Here is a 19399-nt window from a genome sequence, read left to right as displayed (position 1 = left end):
CATTTAATGGCCTGATAACGATAACATAGTTGAATCGAGTGCATTATATTACTACTTCTCTTCACTTGTACTTATTGGTAGGTACCCAGAAATATTTCTTTGGTACACTGAATGTACAAAATGTTTACGCTGTAATTTCGGACGTTACATAACTTTATTTCCACTCATTACGAAAATATGCATTGTATTTTCAACACACACACACTAGGCAGGTGGAGCTGGCACATGACAACATGATCTCTGGGCCTCTTCTAAGTTCTGAATGGGGGAGTGGTCCATTCCTCCTCCCATCCTCCTCCTCACAAATCATACTGTACACACACACTCATATCCACACACAGCTGCACAGCTGTGAGGGTGGGAGGGGCCCTACCCTTCTGATGAGAGACAGAGCGGGAGAGGGAGAGGCAGGCTGGGCTATTGTGATTGAGCACAGAGGGAATCTCGCTGGACGTCGGGCAAAAGGCTCTCTCTACCTTCACACACTGCGGGCAACTTTGTGCCATGGCAGCAGTGTGAGAGTCACACCTGTTTACCGGCAGGCAGGACTGAGCGCCATGCAGGGCCGGGCTGGCAAAGCCCCCAAAAGGGAGATGGTGATAGAGTCTCCACAGCAGTACAAGAGCCTGGCTGAGATTGAGGCAGAGGTGGAGGCTGGGTCACAGGTGGCAGCGGTAAGTGTGCACCGTGCACGTAGAAGTAAACCACATTCCTCTCTCTTGTTCTGGTAGTCAACGCGATGTGTATTTTATCTCTTAAATTCCCTTTCAAGAGCAGCTTTGAAGACTTTTTAAAAGGGTTAGACGGAAATGGGAAATAGCAGCTTCAGGGCAGAGCCCTCCAGGGGGTTGAATGTTGATCTTTTTTTAGGAAATGGAGCACTTGTGGCTCTCTTTGTTCATTAACTGTTCTCATTCCTCAGAGTCAGGCAGGTTGACAAGTTGGCTGCGATGTTAAAGATGCACTAGTTTGTTAAAGAGCACTGTGAAAAGCAAGATATGCTGTGTTTTCTTTTCTTTTTAAAGATGTAGATATTTCTGTAGTTGGACTGGCGTTTGAAAACCTACTTTACCACTAAAGATGTCCACTTTAGGGCTGTCAATCGATTAAAATATTTAATTGCGATTAATTGCATGATTGTCCATAGTTAATCGTGATTAATCACCCGATTCGACTGTTATCAGGCCATTAATTATCAGTCGCTATAAGCACCATAGACGTGGGTCATTAGGAGCCTACTACGCCTACTACGTTGTAAAAGTGAAAGCGAAACTTAAAAGCAACACGTTTTAACACGTTGTAAAACTGAATGAAACATCATGTTTGAACACAAACAAAAAGGCTTCTTTAGGTTTAGGCACAAAAAACCTACAACTTCTTTAGGTTTAGGAAACAAAACTACAACTTCTTTAGGTTTAGGCAACAAAACTACAACTTCTTTAGTTGTTATAAATAGGGTTGTCAAAGTTAACGCAATAATAAGGCGTTATCGCAAATAAATTTCAACGCCAATAATTTGTTTAATGCATTAATGCAACTTGTGATTTTTAATTAACCTCTAAAAATCCGACGGGCTGCCGTCGGGACTGGACGCTATACTAGTTAAGCTAGTATTACATGATTGGTACCAATGGATTCTTTAGGTTTTCTAGTTTCATATGATGCCAGTATCTTCACTCTAGCTTTAAAACTGAGCACGCAACAACCTCTGACTATGCGTTAATTAAATTAGTGGCGTTAAAACGAATTAGCATTATTATTGCGTTAACTTTGACAGCCCTCGTCATTTTATTGCAGAATTTCCCTAAATTTGGATTATTTTTGATCATCAAATCAAGATTATAAATTGTAACTCACTTGTTAGATAAGAGTATTATTGAACTGACAGGATTTGAGTTTATAGAGCATAATGACAGTCACATCTCCATCTCCATCAGTTAACACATAACTGTGTCTCTAATGTATTCATGGGAGATAATTACTGGCAAGTCACAGTTCACAGCTGCTTGTTGTTATCTTCTGTCTGAATGGCAATCATCCAGTTGGAAATCAGCACCGCCGATTTTCTGCTTATCAGATGATCTTTTACATCTAAAGGGGATGGAGGAGAGATACGGAGGGATGTTTTCATTACATCATCAGGAGGATTGGTTGGACGAATCTAAATGTAAAGCTACGATCAGACGGCGGTTTAATTGGCTTCAATTTGTTATGTGTTTATTGGAGCCAGACCAAGAGGCTAATCCAAATAGTATGGACCACAGCCACACCTAGCAGCCACATTCCAACCAGGGAGGATTTAGAAACGTACAGAAAGATGATAACTTTTGGTAATATTTTGTCAAATGGCTGATTTTCTTCCAATTTTTCTGTTTGTTTGTGTCACGTACATACTTCCCTATTAGGGACTAGTATTCAAAAACTAAATCTGTCTCTAATTCAGCTTTAAATAGATCAAAGATTGGTTTACTTCCTTCGGACCTTCTTTTGCGGACACAGCCACACGTGTGAGTCATATGAGAGGTTGTGTTTTCTAATATCACAGTCAGGCTTGTTGAGGGATATGGAGGAACCTGCCACAATCAAAAATAAATGAATAAAGATATAAATATCTCGATAAATAAATAAATAATTAAATTGTATTAATTACATTATTTAATTATTTACTATTTTTGTTTGCATTTATGAATTAAAGAAAAGAAAAGAGGAATAAATAATTTGGGGGGGAAAAATACGGGTCGAAATGCAAACGGAAAATCATTCAGAAATAAATAAATAAATACACACAATTAAATATAAATATTAAATGAATAAGAAATAAATACAAAAATAAAGAAATAAATAAAAAATGAATGCAAAAATAAATAAATAAAAAATAAATGCAATCAATGTATCAATTTATGTCACATTTTATCAATTAATTAATGGCTACATTTATTTGTAATATTATTTTTGCTACACTTAATGACCTATTTATTTATTTATTTATTGAGTCATTTATATATTTATTCATTTATTTTTTATTTTGGCATGTTCCGTCCTCCATAGCGGGAGGACATGCTGGAGGAATCCTTTGGGTCTTTTCTGTGGAATGTTAGTTCTGACGTCTACAGCGCTGGGAGAGTTTAATCTCTAGAGATCATGAACTACGCTCCACTATCTTACCTTCTGCCAAGCATCAATGCTTACAAAGCCATCTCTGTTATAGTGTAGCATAAAGATTTACAAGTATGGAATGAAGAATCCTGTTTGGATTGTGTATCTTCCTGCAGTGGGCATTGGTATGAGGAGGTAAAGCCTCAGAGGAGAGATTTGTAGAGCTGAAATGACCACTATTGACTTCTCTAGTTCAGGTTTTGAACGTGATCTCATGACACAGTGACTGGTACAATGGCACACACAGACTCTCATCCATCCGTCCATCCCTCGCTCCCCTCATCTAGCATCTCCTCTTCTGTTAACCCACATTCATGTCTGTCTCTGTGCCAGCTCTTGCTGTCAGTAACTGAGTGAAAAGACAATAGCAACTTGTTGTCCAGACAGTGTGAATACCCCACCCTTGTAACACTGATACCCTTATGAATTGTACTATTATTGGTCAACTAATGAGGATACAAATATGTACAGAGACGCAAAAATGTTGATCCACTTGCTGATCCCCCGCTGCGATCTTCTGTTTTAGGTAAAGCCGAAGATCATCGAGCCTCTGGACTACGAAAATGTGCTCCTGCAGAGGAAGACCCAGATCATCAGTGATGTCCTGCGGGACATGCTGCAGTTCCCCACGGACGACTTCCAGGTAAGACGTGGGGAGAGTTATTTCCTGAGCCCTGTGGGTACGTTTAGCTTTTCCCCTCTCGTAGGTCAAACTGGGTTGCACGCTGAGGCAAACCGCTGTTCAAACACGCCACTCACAATAATATTTTTAGATTGTTTTCTAACGTTCATGGTCAATCGGCTATTTGACTTCTACATGTACTGCGTGTAATCACTGACTCATGCCCTTATAAACATTTACACGCTACATAGATCTGCTGCTTTTGTTCCAAGGAGCTCAAAGACTGTGTCAACATTACATCACCGTAGTGCTGAGATGGATCTCAGCGGGGTCCACTCCTAGCTTGAGAGAGAATGCGAAAACAGGGACAGACTCAAATGTTTGTCATTCCTCAAGTCTCCCTGAAAAATAGTGTGAGTGATCAGACTTTAAAGGATACGTCTGGTCAATATTTTTCTTATTATCAACAAATCCCACATGCAGAGCGAAGCCAATGTCTGTATCTCCTAACAAGTATTGTGTTTGTATCAAAGCCTGATGTATCTTCTTCCTCCGTGCCATAGAGCGCCATTGTTGTCCAAAAACTATTGAAAACACATCAATGAGACACACTGTTCCTTCATCACCATGAACCATAGACTGTATACAAGAAGTGGACGTAGTCACCGCGACTTTATGGTCAATTTGACTCTTAATGGGACCATAATTTACTAAATGAACATCATGCTGTGTCGACTTGAAACTAGCGATTGAGACCATAAACTCATGTTTACAATCTTTACTGAGGTAATAAATCAAGTGAGAAGTAGGCTCATTTTCTCATAGACTTCTATACAATCAGACTTCTTTTTGCAACCAGACAAGTCGCCCCCTGGTTGCCATTAAATAGAATCCAAGTTTAAGGCACTTCCTCATTGGCTTCACTTTTCAGACCCGGAGGTTGCCCCTTACCATGAACACACACTGCAGTATATTTTGACTCAATCCCACATACACCGACCTGCTGCCCCGAATACTCACTATACTAGAACCCCAATTGTGTATTAATCCACCGCTGAAAATAGTCCCCAACAAATGCACTATTTCCTCCTGTTTGAGTAACGTTTGCTTAAAACTACAGTGCCTAGCTGTTTTATGGAACCACTGAGCCTTTTATAAATGTTAAACTATACATTTGTGACCAGTTTATCTAAGATCCTCCCTCTGTCCAATTTGGTGGTTGTCATACAGATAATGAGCTAACAGTGAAATTAAAGCAAACAAAACAAGAGAATAGAAGTTTAGAGCAATAACAGAGTATGTGGTGGGAAATCTCCAACGCACAGTCTGCTCCCAGACTATTTCACAATCACTACATGATGAGTGGGTTTCATTACAAGGCTGTCTGCAGAGCACAGCCATTAGTAACTGCCCTTTGTGCGAGTGTGTGTTTGTTTGGTCCGACCCAGTCCGTCCATCTGTCTAACCTGCCATATGTTTTACATCACTGGGCTTAGAGAGGAGAGGGTGGGGGGAGTTAGCCAGACATATGGGTCTAGTATGTGCACGTGCTGCACAGATACACACATACATACTGTATGGATACACACAGGAACTGCAAGAGAGTGTGTGGATCTCTGGCTGGGTGGATATTGGATTGAATGTGGTCAATATTTTAATATTTTAGTTCATAACAGAGTATAGTGGTCAAGTGCGAATTTGCTGCTTATCCAGAGTCTTCAAATTTCTGATCCTGCACATATGTACAGATAACACAGTCACTTTCATCTTTCAAAGAGGACATCAGAAGACTCCTCTCCTCACCACTTTGCCCAGATAGCCATGCTAGAGAATTCCTATATCTGCCCCGCCGTGTCGCTGCCCGTGGGAGCACGCTCCTCCGGCCCAGTGGACGCCATCAAAGCCCCGGTTTAATGACTGGGAAAGGAATGCTGTTAATTGGAAGCCAGCAGTTCTTGCTAAAAGTTGATGGACATGGGTGTGCTTTGGTCTCCGTGAGTGACTGACTGGTCTAATGGACAAGCTGTGTGTGTTGAGTGGTTGGTTTTCAACGCAGACTGGGCAATAGGCTCTGAAGCTTGTGCGTGAAGTGTCCATGAAGTGTCATACTGTGTTGTACTGCAGTATGCTAATTGGTCATTCACCCCCAAAATTAGAATTTAGCCATTATCTACTCACCCTTGAGTTTTTATGATTACCAAACGCAGGGCAACTTAGCCCCCATTCATCCTGCTGACACACTCATAGATGTAAAACAGCGACATTGCGTCATAACCATGAATGTATTAAGAGAACTGGATACAGTGTTGTAGGCGGGCTCCTGTGCTTCGTTCCTTATGAGAGTTGCTCAGTGGCGCATGATGCCAAAATGGCTCAACTGCCGAGTGATAAAGTGCCCGGATCATCCGGCGATCCTACGCATCCATTGGGCCTATAGAGCAGGCGCAGTAGCGTTTCCTTTAACCCTGCCTCCCAGCCCTCGGTCTGGGGCTCATTCACATGAATGGAGGAAGGGAAATAACTCTGGATTCAACTGTTAGTCCATTTTACAACTTTTAGGTCCTAATTATTTAAATAAGGACTATTCAAGTTTTGTACTAGGAAGTTGATTCAACTGAAAAAAAATTATCTGCTGAGTTACAGACGTCTCTTTCCCAATCTATGGGAAAAAGTATTTTTGGGCCCAATGGCATCATGTGAAGGACACAGATGTTGTAGTACCGCCTGGGGGCTTGGTCAAAACTCATGGGATAACTGTCCGCCAAGTTAAATGAAGAAGCGGTCTAAATATGTGTCTATATAGAGTATATAGCCTATGTACATATAGCCTATATACAGTATGTCTAATGCCCGATTTCCACGTTTTTCAAATAAAAAATAGTGTTGTGTGCCTCGCAGGGCTGAAGCCTACCGTATAGTCTGAAGCATCACTCATAACGTTGACATTCATATTATTATTAATACCTTACCTAAACAAAAAGTTTGACAAAAAGGGTATTTGATTCAAATTAGCACGGCGGAGCAGAGGCATTCAAACTTTTGTATAATATGAATTGATATTTTTAGTTGTCTTGGCAACATATCTTACAATGTTAGGCTATTTAATATGCTATTAATTCATTCATTTTGCATATTTCCATCCATTCCATCCAACGGACATTTTGGCCGTTGGTCATTTAATCTGCCTAACAACTACACAACTACACGCCAACCGCCCTCTTGACTTCCGTTGCTTCTAAAGTAGTGTTATTATAGTATGCATTGCTTCTGAGCGAGGTGAATGGCGTTACCATGGTTTTGCACTCGCCAACTCACGTTACCTCAGTCTTGTAAAGGGAGGAGTGAGCTGAGGGGTGCTCAGTTGGTTGCAATCTGCAACTACACCACTAGATGCCACCAAATCATACACACTGTCCCTTTAATAATTGTTTTGCTCTTATACAGCTACAACAAAAGCATAAAAAGTAGTTAAATTGTTCCAAATAGCGTTTGCAGCCAGACCCCTGCATTGACGGCCTGAATGACTAATACTTTCCTCACTGCAGATGTTTTAACACATCACTGGACTGAATAAACTGAGCTCAATTTGGGCTACTGACAGGTCTTTTATAGCTATTCCACGAGTGAACTGGACAAATGAGGGCAGAGACCCAATGACTGTATATGCTTGCCAGTGTAAGAATAGGAGATTCATGACAAAACTAGGTCATTGTGCCACTGTTTCCTACTCGTCTTTGTGGGTTGAGTAGAAAAGCAGAACACTAACTGGGAGCAAGGCTTGCCAGCCCAACAATCTAGATGCCCCGAGGCGCCTTTTGCTCCTCAGCTATGGATCCTCGCTCTCCTTTTTCTGGCTGTATCCATCTAATAAGGCCAGCAGGAAGAAGAATCAGGACTGGAATAATATTGGCTGCAGAGCATTCTCTGCAGTGCTGGTTATTTCTTTTTCTTTGAGCAACTCAAAAGAAGAAAAGTACCATCTCCTTTCATCTCGCCTTTTAACTTTGAATGATTGATGATGAATAATACGATTAGACAAGATTTATTATACTTATATTTTGGGTTTCTACTAGAACATGTTTCCATGCTTTAACGTTGAAAAAAAACACATTATTTTTCTCATACTGTCTGTCTGAATATACCTGTATTCAGATGCAAGAATTTCCAATTCACAACGTGTTTTTATCTAACAAAAGATTCTGCTTCAATCCATATTTGTTGGCGTTTAGCCTTTCAAAAACAACATTTTCACTGCGGTCATACACTGACGAGTTATGTTCATTAAAGAAAGTTGATTTATTTAAAAAAATAACTAAATTCACTGAATTGCTTTATTCTAATTGAGGATTTTGTTCGAGGATTTGTCAGTTTTTCTTAGATACAAGTATGGGGGGCTTCAAGGAAAATAGTTTTATTGCGTGTATCCTCAGTTTTTCTGTTTGGCAGCTTATAAAAACTTAGTTCTGGGTTCTTTACCCGTTTGGTAGTGCACCCCTGCACACTCAGCAGCTTTTAGGCATATGTCTGTTGTTAGCTAGCAGATGAAAGTGACAAGGACGCAATAAAAACAGCAGCAGAATGGATCTGTTGTGCCAGTCTCTTTCTATCCGTCTGTTTTCAGGCCTACTTTCCCTTTTCTCTCCTCAGATCTCCACCCTGAGGCGCCAGGGCAGGACTCTGTTCTCCACCGTGCCAGAGACTGCCGAGAAAGAAGCTCACTCGCTGTTTGTCCAAGAGGTAAAACTAATACATACCTGGACGTAAGCCTGCTTTGTCCATTCTTCATCCCCTCGGTCTGGGCCAAAGCCTCGACCCTCTCTGTCGTGACCGAAGCTCTGCTCTATCCTTTGGTTTGGAGCGCGGCCATGTTTTCTCGCCTTTCACCCAAACACAGGTGCTTCGCCTCTGTCCAGATAATGCAACACACCCTGAAGACCCATCAGATACTGGAGCTCACAGACATTCTGATTAGTTTATGGTGTATATATAAAGCAGAGCGGATTGGATTTCAAAGGAATCTGGCGGAAAAGAAAAAGCGTTTGTTGACCACTCATGATTTAGAGACAAGGGGAAACTGATACGGTCCACGTCAAAACAATTTTGCTCTTAGCCTTTAAATGAACTTCCATTTGTGTCCTCCGCCCTCACATGTTTCCTGACAGTGCAGAGGATCGGCTACAGATGGAGTCCGCAGTTCAGCGGTGGTTCACGTCGTGTTGTTTCAGAAGAGCGGCGTGCTGGGGTTGGTTGGGGTGCGGCCTGATAGAGTCTGATAGGGGATAGTCCCCCATGGCGGCAGCCAGCAATTACATCATATCTACATCTGGAGGAGCTGTGAGGCCTTCTACAGATGGGCTGCTCTTTATTTTTCCCACTTTTTAGTGACCCCCTCGCCTCAGTCAACATATGAATTCGCAGAATTGATGATCAAATCAAGTGATACGACTGATGCTTGTTTTGTGTACTCCCTCAAAAACATGTTGACTAGCACATTTCCAGGGAACTCTGTTAGCTTGAACAGATGATGACAGGCAATTTAGAGTCAACAATTAACCTAACCTGCATGTCTTTGGACTGCGGGAGGAAACCGGAGCACCCGGAGCAAACCCACGCTAACACGGGGAGAACATAATCCCTCAAAAACATGTTGACTATCAAACTTCCAGGGGGTTCTGTGAGCGTGAACAGACGACGACGTAAAGAATTAATAGATGTTCCAAAATCTCACTGCATTGCTCTGAATTGCAAAACTAAACAGGAAAGCTCTATCCGGACGGGATTGATTTCTCCCGGGAAGGTGGGCTGATTTCGACATAGTATTTTAATCCAGTCTAGAGCACATGTGTCTGTGATTTTTCACCTCCTACCCCAGTCATATTTACAGCCTCTATTTTCATTGACCTTCAGTTGGATGTAATGCATTTTAGTGGTCTTACCATAGCTGCATCTGCTAAACCTCCTTCACGTCCTCAGGGGATAGTTCAGGTGTTTTGAAGTGGGGTTGTATGAGGTACTTATCCAGAGTCAGGCGAGAGCATAGATGGATATATCGGCTTCAGTTCCTCGTCGGAATCACTGAATCAATAAACTGGTATTGATTTTTTTAGGTGTCTAAAACACGTTTTGCTGCTGCCTCCGTCCACAGCACTACATTGCTTTGCTCCCGTGCTGGTACTCCTGTCTGTTTCTCCAAACTGGGGGCGTCATCTACTGTAGGTAATACACTGACTACGGATAAGGACCTCATACAACCCCACTTCAAAACACCCAAACTGTCCCTTTCAAATCTGCCTTAAAAGCAACAGTCCGTTTGAGTCTATTCTTACTAAAAAAATCTTTGGAAAGAAATCAAACATACTTTTCCGAGGTTGTTTTAGAAACCTGAGCTTGTCCGTGTCTAGACCATGCATGTAAGTACACGTCTTAATTTTCTCTTGTTGAAGTGACCCCTCACCTCCTCTTCACTTTCTGTCCCTGCAGTGTATCAAAACCTACAAGTCCGACTGGCATGTGGTCAGTTACAAGTATGAGGAGTATTCTGGAGACTTCCGCCAGCTCCCAAAGTGAGTGTGTGTGCTGCAGCTACACTAACAGGATGATAGTGTCAGTTTGACAAAGAATGAGTTCATTTTCAAAGCAAAACAAGTTTCCTCTATATTCTTCTATGTCCATGCGCTGTTCAGCTAATAGTCTGCTTCTTCCATCGCATAGCACACAATGCTTCAAAAGCCCTCCAAGGGATATTGTAAATCATCTTTTGTTCAGTGACACTGCCCTTTGTTTACAGCCCTGTGAATGTTTTAGCCAGAAGTCTAGAAACACGGCTCCCAGCTCTTCCACAACAACAATAGAACGCTTCCTATGTTTTCCTACCAAGGATAAGCAGAGCTATTCTGGGACCGCTGTTGATTGATATCGTTAAACCTCAAGGGAAATCCCACAATGTCTCCTGTGTCCTTGGTCGAAGCCTCTTTCCTTAAGGACAGGAATGTGCTTTACAGATGTTGCGTGTCATGTTTAAAATATTGTAGAGTCAAAACTAAACGAGCCTCGGCCTTGACCTCTTGACACTGTTTATGCTAGCAGTTCCCCCGAGCAAGCTGGGTCTTGTAAAGGTCAAAGGGCAAACTGTCCGTCTGGGGTTTGAGCTGCTGTTAGAGAAGCAGCTGCAGTATTCTGGCTACTTCCTGTAACCCTAGAAGCATTTCTGAGTAGCACTGAAATTTGAAAAAATTAACTTTTTGCATTTTTTTGGATGTTGAAACATACATGTATATTTCTTATAGCTACGTAGTCAGGAATTTGCAAATAGTTTTTGATTCCTCTCTCCGAGGGCGCCAAAGCTCACAGGGGGTGTGCGCCAGGATTTGTCGGCCCAGAGGGTGTCAAATTTGCTCATGTATATCTAAAATCATAATGACAAACTTACTGGATATTTTATACAAAAATCTGTATATAAAACTATTTAAAGATATATATTTTTTGCTACTAAGTAGCAAAATCTAACGAAATATTCTGATTCAATCCACATTTGTTGGCGTTTAGCCTTTCAAAAACAACATTTTCACTACATTAGCTCTCCCGCTTGCTGTACACAAAGGGGGACACGCACCTGTATTAACAGGGTGGTCTAGCAGCAATCTAACAACACCATAAATTACATTTATTTAACTACAGTAAGAAATAAATCAATTTCTAGGATTTCTTAGTCCCTTAAATTCTGTTGTTGTTATAAGTGAGCGAAGTCTAAGTGATCTTTTCCCTGTACTTTCAGTAAGGTGTCGAGACCTGAGAAACTAGCAGCTCACCTGTTTGAGGTGGATGAAGATGTGGAAAAAGACGAGGTGAGTCCACCAATCCCAAACTTTCTTTTCTCTTCGTTTAGGGAACGCTGAGGCAATGAGTTCAACCTCTCTCGAAGGCCTCACCAAACCCTGTTCAAACACAAACTTGATCACAAGGTAATGCAATAGGGCACAAACATTATATTGAATTTATTGCACAACATTGTATTCATTTATTTAATTCCACTCCTTGATTACAAGCCAACCTTTGGATGCTTGTGTTTAATGTTCTAGTGCCCTCGCCGTCTCCCAGAATAGCTGACATCTTCATGGCATTTGTAGCATTTTAAGGGCACATCTCCTCCCAATGATTACCGCGCTTCAGGCATCGATTTAACTGAAGGCCAGTGACCTTTGATGAACACACCGTCACGGCTGAAATCCCCGGAGATTAGCGAAGAGCAGTGTTGATCTGAATGTTGCTCTTAATGAAGAGAGGATTCGACTCAGGACTGAATTTAAGGGCAGTCAGCCGATTTTTTATTTGTGTTTTGTCCATTAACGGAGAGGGAGGAGACCAATACAGACATAACTGTATAATTCTCATCTGTGTTTAGGGTCATTTAACAGTACAATATGTATTAATGTGTGTTCTTTTCACCTCCTCTTGCAGGACACAGCCTCCCTCGGATCTCAGAAGGGAGGAGTGTCTAAACATGGCTGGCTGTACAAAGGCAACATGAACAGTGCAATCAGTGTTACTATGCGGGTGGGTACAAAGTTACCCTTTAAGGCATTGAAAATAACAAACAAAAAAAGCTTTGTATTAAATATTCATCACCTTCACATAATTACTGCCTCGAGAGCTCACACAAAATAATCTGCCAGGGTTACACCAAGGTGAATTGATTCCTATCTGTCATAATTACACATAATTTCATTAAATATCATCACGTTATCAATGTTAAGTAAATACAAACTTTGGATTTTCTCCACTCCAGTTTGTTTTTTTCTCTCTTGCACATGTAGAATCCAAATGGCTTACGGTAGCCCATATCTTGTCGCACTTTGTAATTTCACCCTTGAGTTTTCCCACGCCCCATCTCCACCCTTGTGGTATTTTTAGAGGAAAAAGAGGGGATGTTAACGTTCTCTGTTTTCATCCTCTAGTCCTTCAAGAGGAGGTACTTCCATCTGGCCCAGCTTGGAGATGGATCCTACAACCTCAACTTCTACAAGGACGAGAACACCTCCAAGGATCCCAAAGGAACCATCTTCCTTGACTCATGCATGGGGGTTGTTCAGGTGAAGGAAAAATGAAAGTGTGCATGTAGAAAATGGGCCTCTTAAGGGCTGGGATGTAATCAACTTTTGTATTTGTGTTTTTTCAGAACAGCAAAGTGCGTCGCTTCGCCTTCGAGCTGAAGATGCAGGATAAGAGCACGTTCCTGCTGGCGGCGGACAGCGAAGCGGAGATGGAGGAGTGGATCGGCACCCTCAACAAGATCCTCCACAGCAGCTTCGAGCAGGCCATGCAGGAGAAGAGGAACGGAGACCTGCACGACGGTGTGTTTTTGTGCATTACTTCTTTGACATCTTGTTTGTCTGTCTCAGCAGCTCAATTATTTCTGCATGTATTTATTTGCAGTGTTCGTTTAATGCTTGTTGCACCTGTGGGCTTCTCCAATTCGCCTATACCCCGTGGAATAACTTACCTCTAGGATGTTTCCTTGCTTGATAAACAACTTAATTATCAATATTTTTCTTATGTAATTTCCCCTTCCCTCCTCATAGAGAGGCTAACACATCATTATGTTTTTATATAATTGCCTCAGCTAACAGAGCTCGTGTTGATCTCTCCAACAGATGAGGAGCATGGAAAAGCAGACCCCTCGTCCGGAAGTTTTCAAGACAGCTTTCAGGTAGCCTGTTTTTCCCATCTGTAGCGACATTAAAAAACAATGCTCACCACCACTTGGAAGCAGTCTGAACTGTGATTTTCTTTGAGTTGAATTGCTAAACAGCAGCTGCAACCAGGTTTCCTGCTGGTGCTAACCAAGCAAACATCTGGTATAGCAGTGTGAATGGTCTCCAAATGCGGAGGCCAGATGAGGCCAACAGTGGTGCTAAACAGGAGTGGAACGTGGCAGTCTGAAAACAAACTTTTAAAGGCATATGAGAGTTTGTTTGCCAAAATTTGTGTATGAAAACAGTTCTATAAGAAACAATAGGTTTATTATGTTCATAGTGTATTGGTGAATCCAAATCTGAGACCTGCCATATATCTCGGCTGTGAAGCAGTAAAACATTTTATCATCATCTTTTATATATCCTTTCAAATGAGACTTGGACTTTACAAAGGCGGATGTGAATTTACATTGTGTGACCACACTGAATATATACACTGTCCTTGGATTTCCTGATTACATTGTTCATGCCTCCCTTAGTTCATACTGTACATCCAACCCAGGCCTCTGATATGGACAGCGTGATGGTTTCCATCCCATTTCCTTTTTAAAAAATTCGCTGATGTTGAATCCCTTTTTTTTCTTTGTTTAACAGACGGCCAGAGATATAGAGTCCAAAATGAGGAGTGAAGCTCGCCTGAAACTGTTCACATTGGACCCTGACACACAGGTGACGAAGATAATACCCAACTACAAAGCCCTGTGTATTCTGTGTAGTCAGTTTTGCTCCTGTTATTCATCCATTTCATGAACAAAAGTTTCTCCTGTGGCAATTTAATTTGATTTTTCACACCATCTCCTGTTTCCACAGAAACTGGACTTCTCTGGCATTGAGCCGGACGTGCGGCAGTTTGAAGAGAAGTTTGGGAAGAGAGTCCTGGTCAGCTGCAACGACCTGTCTTTCAACCTGCAGGGCTGCGTCACAGAGAATGAAGAGGGGCCGACGACTAATGTATGTTTCAATGAAAAACAGTCAAATATAGTGAAAGGTGTTAACCCTTGTGACTCACTTTAAAAAAAAGTTGCTTTGATGTCCTTGGAGGACAAAAAATGTCTGTCAAAAAATTGCCATAAAATTATATTATTTTCCACAAGCGAAAAATGACCCTAGTGAGGCACAAGGATTAATGACAAACCACACTGTCTGACATATATATCACACTTCTGTGAATGTATTTGCGAGTACAAAAACACGCTTCCAGCATAATTCCGGGAAATGGCCTTTTATCAAACGAGGGCGAGGTCTAAATCAGTTAAGAAGATCACAGACAGTTCAGATGGCCCACTTGGCTGGCCCCCGTCAAAACTGGTGTCGTTGGCACGAGGAATGGCCGCTACCATGGCAACCAGCCTGGGCCTCCCACCGTGCATTAGCACCAGTCTGAGGCTGGTTTCCTGCCGTCAATCTCCGAGGTCTCTGTCTCTGTAGAAAGAGGACTCCTTCTACAATCGGCACTCAGCTGGGAAACCACAGCTATTAACTCTGATACTCACACACACACACACACACACACACACGCACACACATACACTCATAAATGAGTTTGTGTAATGGAAATGCATGGTGGAAAGAGTGAATGGGCAGATGAATTACATCAATGGTACATTTTGACTTGATGGAAAATGAGAAGTGCATTAGGAAGGATGGGTTTCCCTTAAGCTGTTCTTTCCTCTACTCTCTTTGTTTGTCTCATCTTCCAACTTCCACCACTTGATTTCACTTTAGATTGTTGGTCTTGGCTTTTGTTTTGACTTTGGACTTGTTGGTCTCGACTTGGGACTTGACTTTAGACTTGTTGGTCTTGACTTGGTCCAACTTCCATCACCAAAATATATTTTCCCTTCATCTCTTCCATCAAAGGTGGAGCCTTTCTACGTGGTCCTGTCCCTCTTCGACGTCCAGAACAGCAGAAAGATCTCGGCCGACTTCCACGTGGATCTCAACCACCCTTTGGTCCGACAAATGACATCAGGCTCCAGTAGCAGACAAGTTAACGGCAGTGGTGATGGTACGCTGGCTGGCCAGAGGCAGGCCAGTGGGCTCCCAGCGGGGGCTCTCCATTACCCCAGACAGGGGGTGTTCTCAGTCACGTGTCCCCATCCGGAGATCTTCCTGGTGGCCAGGGTTGAGAAGGTCCTGCAGGGGGGGATCACCCACTGCACTGAACCCTACATGAAGAGCTCAGACTCCGCCAAGGTACAGAGATTAACAGAGAGGATGTGGCTGTAAATCACAGCGTGCTCGAGTCATCTCGAATGATTCATCAGTAAAAATAATTTTCTTACCTGCCTGTAGATGGCTCAAAAGGTGCTGAAGAATGCTAAGACAGCCTGCAGCAGACTGGGACAGTACAGGATGCCGTTTGCCTGGGCTGCAAGGTATGAAACCCCCACTTAAAACCGAGTATATGGCTGGACCGCGTATGGTCAGTCTGTGAATGTGTGGCTAAATTGTTATACAAATAGTCAGTGGTCATATCTTTAATGTTAAATCCAGCGGTGTCCACAAGGTCCGGTGGGGACACTAGGGGACGCGCTGCTTCACCAAAGAACGTATATTGCCAAGAAGTGAAAAAACAAGAAACAACCTGGCGGCCTGCTCGTAAACGTTCTGTTATTCCGTCTGAACAATCCACCCAAAAAGCAGCAACAAAAGAAAGTTAATCCCTGCATCATGACAGAGAACAACTTCCACCAGCAGGCAGTCCTTCTTGAGCCCTAAATAGACTCATATATAGGATTTCCTGCTGTTGAGGGAAAAACATAAGCTTCCAAAAATCAAGAGGACTTATTCTCTTTTGCCATAATACCACATAGTGATTCAGATTTAGAAAGCTGCTGCATATAAACTGAGTGGAAACTGTCAAATGAAAGTCGGCCTGCTGGGAGACACAAATCTTTGAACCACTAGTGTGGAACTGAAATGTGCTCCTTCTCCAGTAGATTCAACGATGTGTTTTTTTTTTTCTTCCTTCGTCTCTGCAGGCCTGTGTTCAAAGACGCATCAGGAACTTTGGACAAAAGCTCTCGCTTCTCGGCTCTTTACAGACAGGACAGCAGCAAGCTGTCAGACGAGGACATGTTCAAACTGCTTACTGACTTCAGAAAGTATGCTTCACCCCCTTTCTCTCAAATACACCATAACTGGGTTTGATACATTGTTGTCATTGCTGTTTTTATGTCTGTTTTCCCAACAGACCAGAGAAAATGGCCAAACTCCCCGTGCTCTTAGGGAACTTAGATGTAACGATTGACAGCGTGGCCCCGGATGTAACCAGTAAACCCTCCAAATATTTACAAAATCACTCTAAATCGTCTATTTATAATCATCAGACTTTAACCTTTAACCTCATTTCCTGCCTACAGATTGCGTCACTTCCTCCTACATCCCCGTGAGGAACTTTGAAGGCAACGGGCCCGGCAGCGCTCTCCTGGAGGTGGAGGAGTTCGTACCCTGCATCGCTAAATGCTCCCAACCATTCACCATCTATAAAAACCACCTCTATGTGTACCCGAAACACCTCAAATATGACGCGCAGAAATCCTTTGCTAAGGTAAGAGCAGTACGGATGCATAGCAATACACATTTAGGCTTTTCTGTTTTCTGTTACATGATCTGCATAATCCGTATTTCGCCCTTTACATGTAACATCAAATCCCTCCAAAACATATGACTTATCCCTTTTTTGGAAAGCGATGCTTTTGCTTGGCCGGCATTCTCTTATCATCATCGTATTGTGTTCCCGTTTAGCCTACGAGACAACTGGCAACCGCCTCAGGCTCGCTCAGCCAAGCAGCAGAGCTGGATAGAATTATCCTTACGCAGAGCAGCAGCAGCAGCTTCTGATTAATACATTAATGCAGGGTTGGTATTTTCACTAGGTCAGCTCCATATAGCAAACCAACCTGCCTTCTCTCTCTCCACCATCTGTCTCTCTGCTCTGTTTTATTTTAAATGAGAGCTGGCAATCCTTTGCCTGAAATATTTTCCTTCTCTTTATAGACAATAATGGACACAGCGAGTCTGGCAAAAATTGGTTCCAGGCCAGCAGCGATGTCTTGGAACTGGTTCTTGCTTTTATAATCTGCCTGTGTTTTTTGTCTCCTCTCTCCAGGCCAGGAATATTGCAGTGTGCATTGAGTTCAAGGATTCTGATGAGGATGAAGCCCAGCCGGTGAAGGTGCGTTTACATATCAGGAAATGCTGTTATCATTTCAGCTCTTTGCATACGGCCCCCGCAGAGTCTAAAATGGCAAAAGTCAAACCAGCAGATGTGTGGACTCGAATCATGACGTGGACTCAAGACAGACTTCAGGCTGATGACTTTTGTTTTGACAACAAAGACATGCAACAGACTTGTTGGTCTTGACTTGGTACTTGTTTGTCTTTTTTTGGGACTCAACTTGGGACCTTTCGGCCTTGGTTTAGGGACTTGACTTTGGACTTGTTGGTCTTGACGTGGGACTTGACTTTGGACTTGTTGGTCTTGGTTTAGGGACTTGACTTTGGACTCGACTTTGGACTCATTGGTCTTGACTTAGGACTTGTTTGTCCTTATTTGGGATTCAACTTGGGACATTTTGGTCTTAGTTTAGGGACTTGACATTCAATTGTTGGTCCTGGCTTTCGTTTTGACTTCAGACTTGACTTTAGACTCTGCCTTGACTTGGGACTTGACTTTAGACGCGCTAGTCTTGACTTTGGACTTGTTAGTTTTGACTTTGGACCTGTTAGTCATGATTTTGGACCTGTTAGTCTTGACTTTAGACCTGTTAGTCTTGACTATCTAGTCTCTCTCTGTCATGTTTGATTATCTCCTGGTTTCTGAATCTATTGCAGTGCATCTACGGTCATCCAGGAGGTCCTCTGTTCACTAAGCAGGCGTATGCAACCGTCCTGCACCATCAGCAGAACCCTGAGTTCTATGATGAGGTATGTCTGTCCTCATGTTACTCATAATCAGTTTTATTAATATAATGCATTGTGTAATATGCTTGTTAATGGCTAAAACCATCAATGGAGAGAGTCTGATATGCTCTATGACGCTCTTGACAAAGTCAAAACGTTATCTAGGTGTTGCAGTGTGTGTTTTGAAGTAAGGCGGTACCTCTCACCTCTTCTCGTATTGTTTGAGCACTTTTCAATTCAACATTGAATCCTCACTGGAGATGCGCCTCGGGCATTTTTTACCAGCATTTCCCTGAACAAAGCTCCCTCTGTATTAGGAAATCAACCGCAGGAATCTGTGTTTTTCTCGCCTTCAGATAAAGATAGAGCTGCCGACTCAGCTGCATGAGAAGCATCACCTTCTCTTCACCTTCTTTCATGTGAGCTGCGACAGCAACAGCAAGAAGAAAGACCTGGTGGAGTCTCCAGGTAGGCTGCAGCTTTCTGTCACGTCTCCCCCCGCTGAGTGAAAGCACCGGCGGGTATTTTAACAAAAACAATACAGTGAATTCATGTAAAAATCAGGCGCGCATAATATGGACAAAAGCAGTTTGACACTTTTCTTAGACTCCCCAGTAGGTGGAGATATTTTAAATTGTGATGTTTATGCTGCAGCCACCCCAGTATTACCACTACTTTACAAACATGTGCTTTACACACAGTGGGTTCAGCATGGCTGCCTCTGCTAAGGGATGGCAGAGTCATCATGAATGAACAGTTGCTTCCAGTGGCCGCCAATCTCCCCGCCGGGTACCTCGGCTCCCAGGATGGTGTCAACAAGGTAAATAAAAAGATTATTATTGGTTTTTGACTGTGGAAGGGTTAAAGTTCTGAGACAAGCTTCACTTTTCAGAACCGGAGATTGCCGCCTGCTTTAGACGTACGTTGTTTTGTAGGTCAAAGTATTTTCCTGTAATGCCCT

General features: G+C 42.5%; 1 protein-coding gene across 6 annotated transcripts in view; it reads left to right on the top strand.

The window, feature by feature from the left end:
* dock9b (dedicator of cytokinesis 9b) overlaps positions 1–19399 on the top strand; it is a 54597-nt gene that overhangs the window by 18083 nt on the left and 17115 nt on the right. For 3 of the 6 annotated variants that reach the window (XM_074626551.1, XM_074626550.1, XM_074626552.1), the window contains 19 exons: positions 3683–3799; positions 8426–8515; positions 10259–10341; positions 11553–11622; positions 12236–12331; positions 12733–12867; positions 12954–13128; positions 13429–13484; positions 14125–14199; positions 14341–14481; positions 15391–15726; positions 15826–15908; positions 16515–16637; positions 16727–16806; positions 16896–17083; positions 17645–17710; positions 18370–18462; positions 18795–18906; positions 19140–19258. In XM_074626551.1, the coding sequence (XP_074482652.1) occupies positions 3683–3799; positions 8426–8515; positions 10259–10341; positions 11553–11622; positions 12236–12331; positions 12733–12867; positions 12954–13128; positions 13429–13484; positions 14125–14199; positions 14341–14481; positions 15391–15726; positions 15826–15908; positions 16515–16637; positions 16727–16806; positions 16896–17083; positions 17645–17710; positions 18370–18462; positions 18795–18906; positions 19140–19258 (2238 nt within the window). Of the gene's footprint in view, positions 1–350; positions 675–3682; positions 3800–8425; positions 8516–10258; positions 10342–11552; positions 11623–12235; positions 12332–12732; positions 12868–12953; positions 13129–13428; positions 13485–14124; positions 14200–14340; positions 14482–15390; positions 15727–15825; positions 15909–16514; positions 16638–16726; positions 16807–16895; positions 17084–17644; positions 17711–18369; positions 18463–18794; positions 18907–19139; positions 19259–19399 lie in introns of those variants that run through there. The other 3 variants (XM_074626549.1, XM_074626548.1, XR_012592863.1) reach the window with 2 other exon arrangements.

The sequence above is a fragment of the Sebastes fasciatus genome, chromosome 24, assembly GCF_043250625.1.
Source record: "Sebastes fasciatus isolate fSebFas1 chromosome 24, fSebFas1.pri, whole genome shotgun sequence".
NCBI classification, from domain to species: Eukaryota; Metazoa; Chordata; class Actinopteri; order Perciformes; family Sebastidae; genus Sebastes; species Sebastes fasciatus.
Note: the sequence above shows the minus strand (reverse complement) of the source record. Positions and strands in the feature narration are given on the sequence as shown.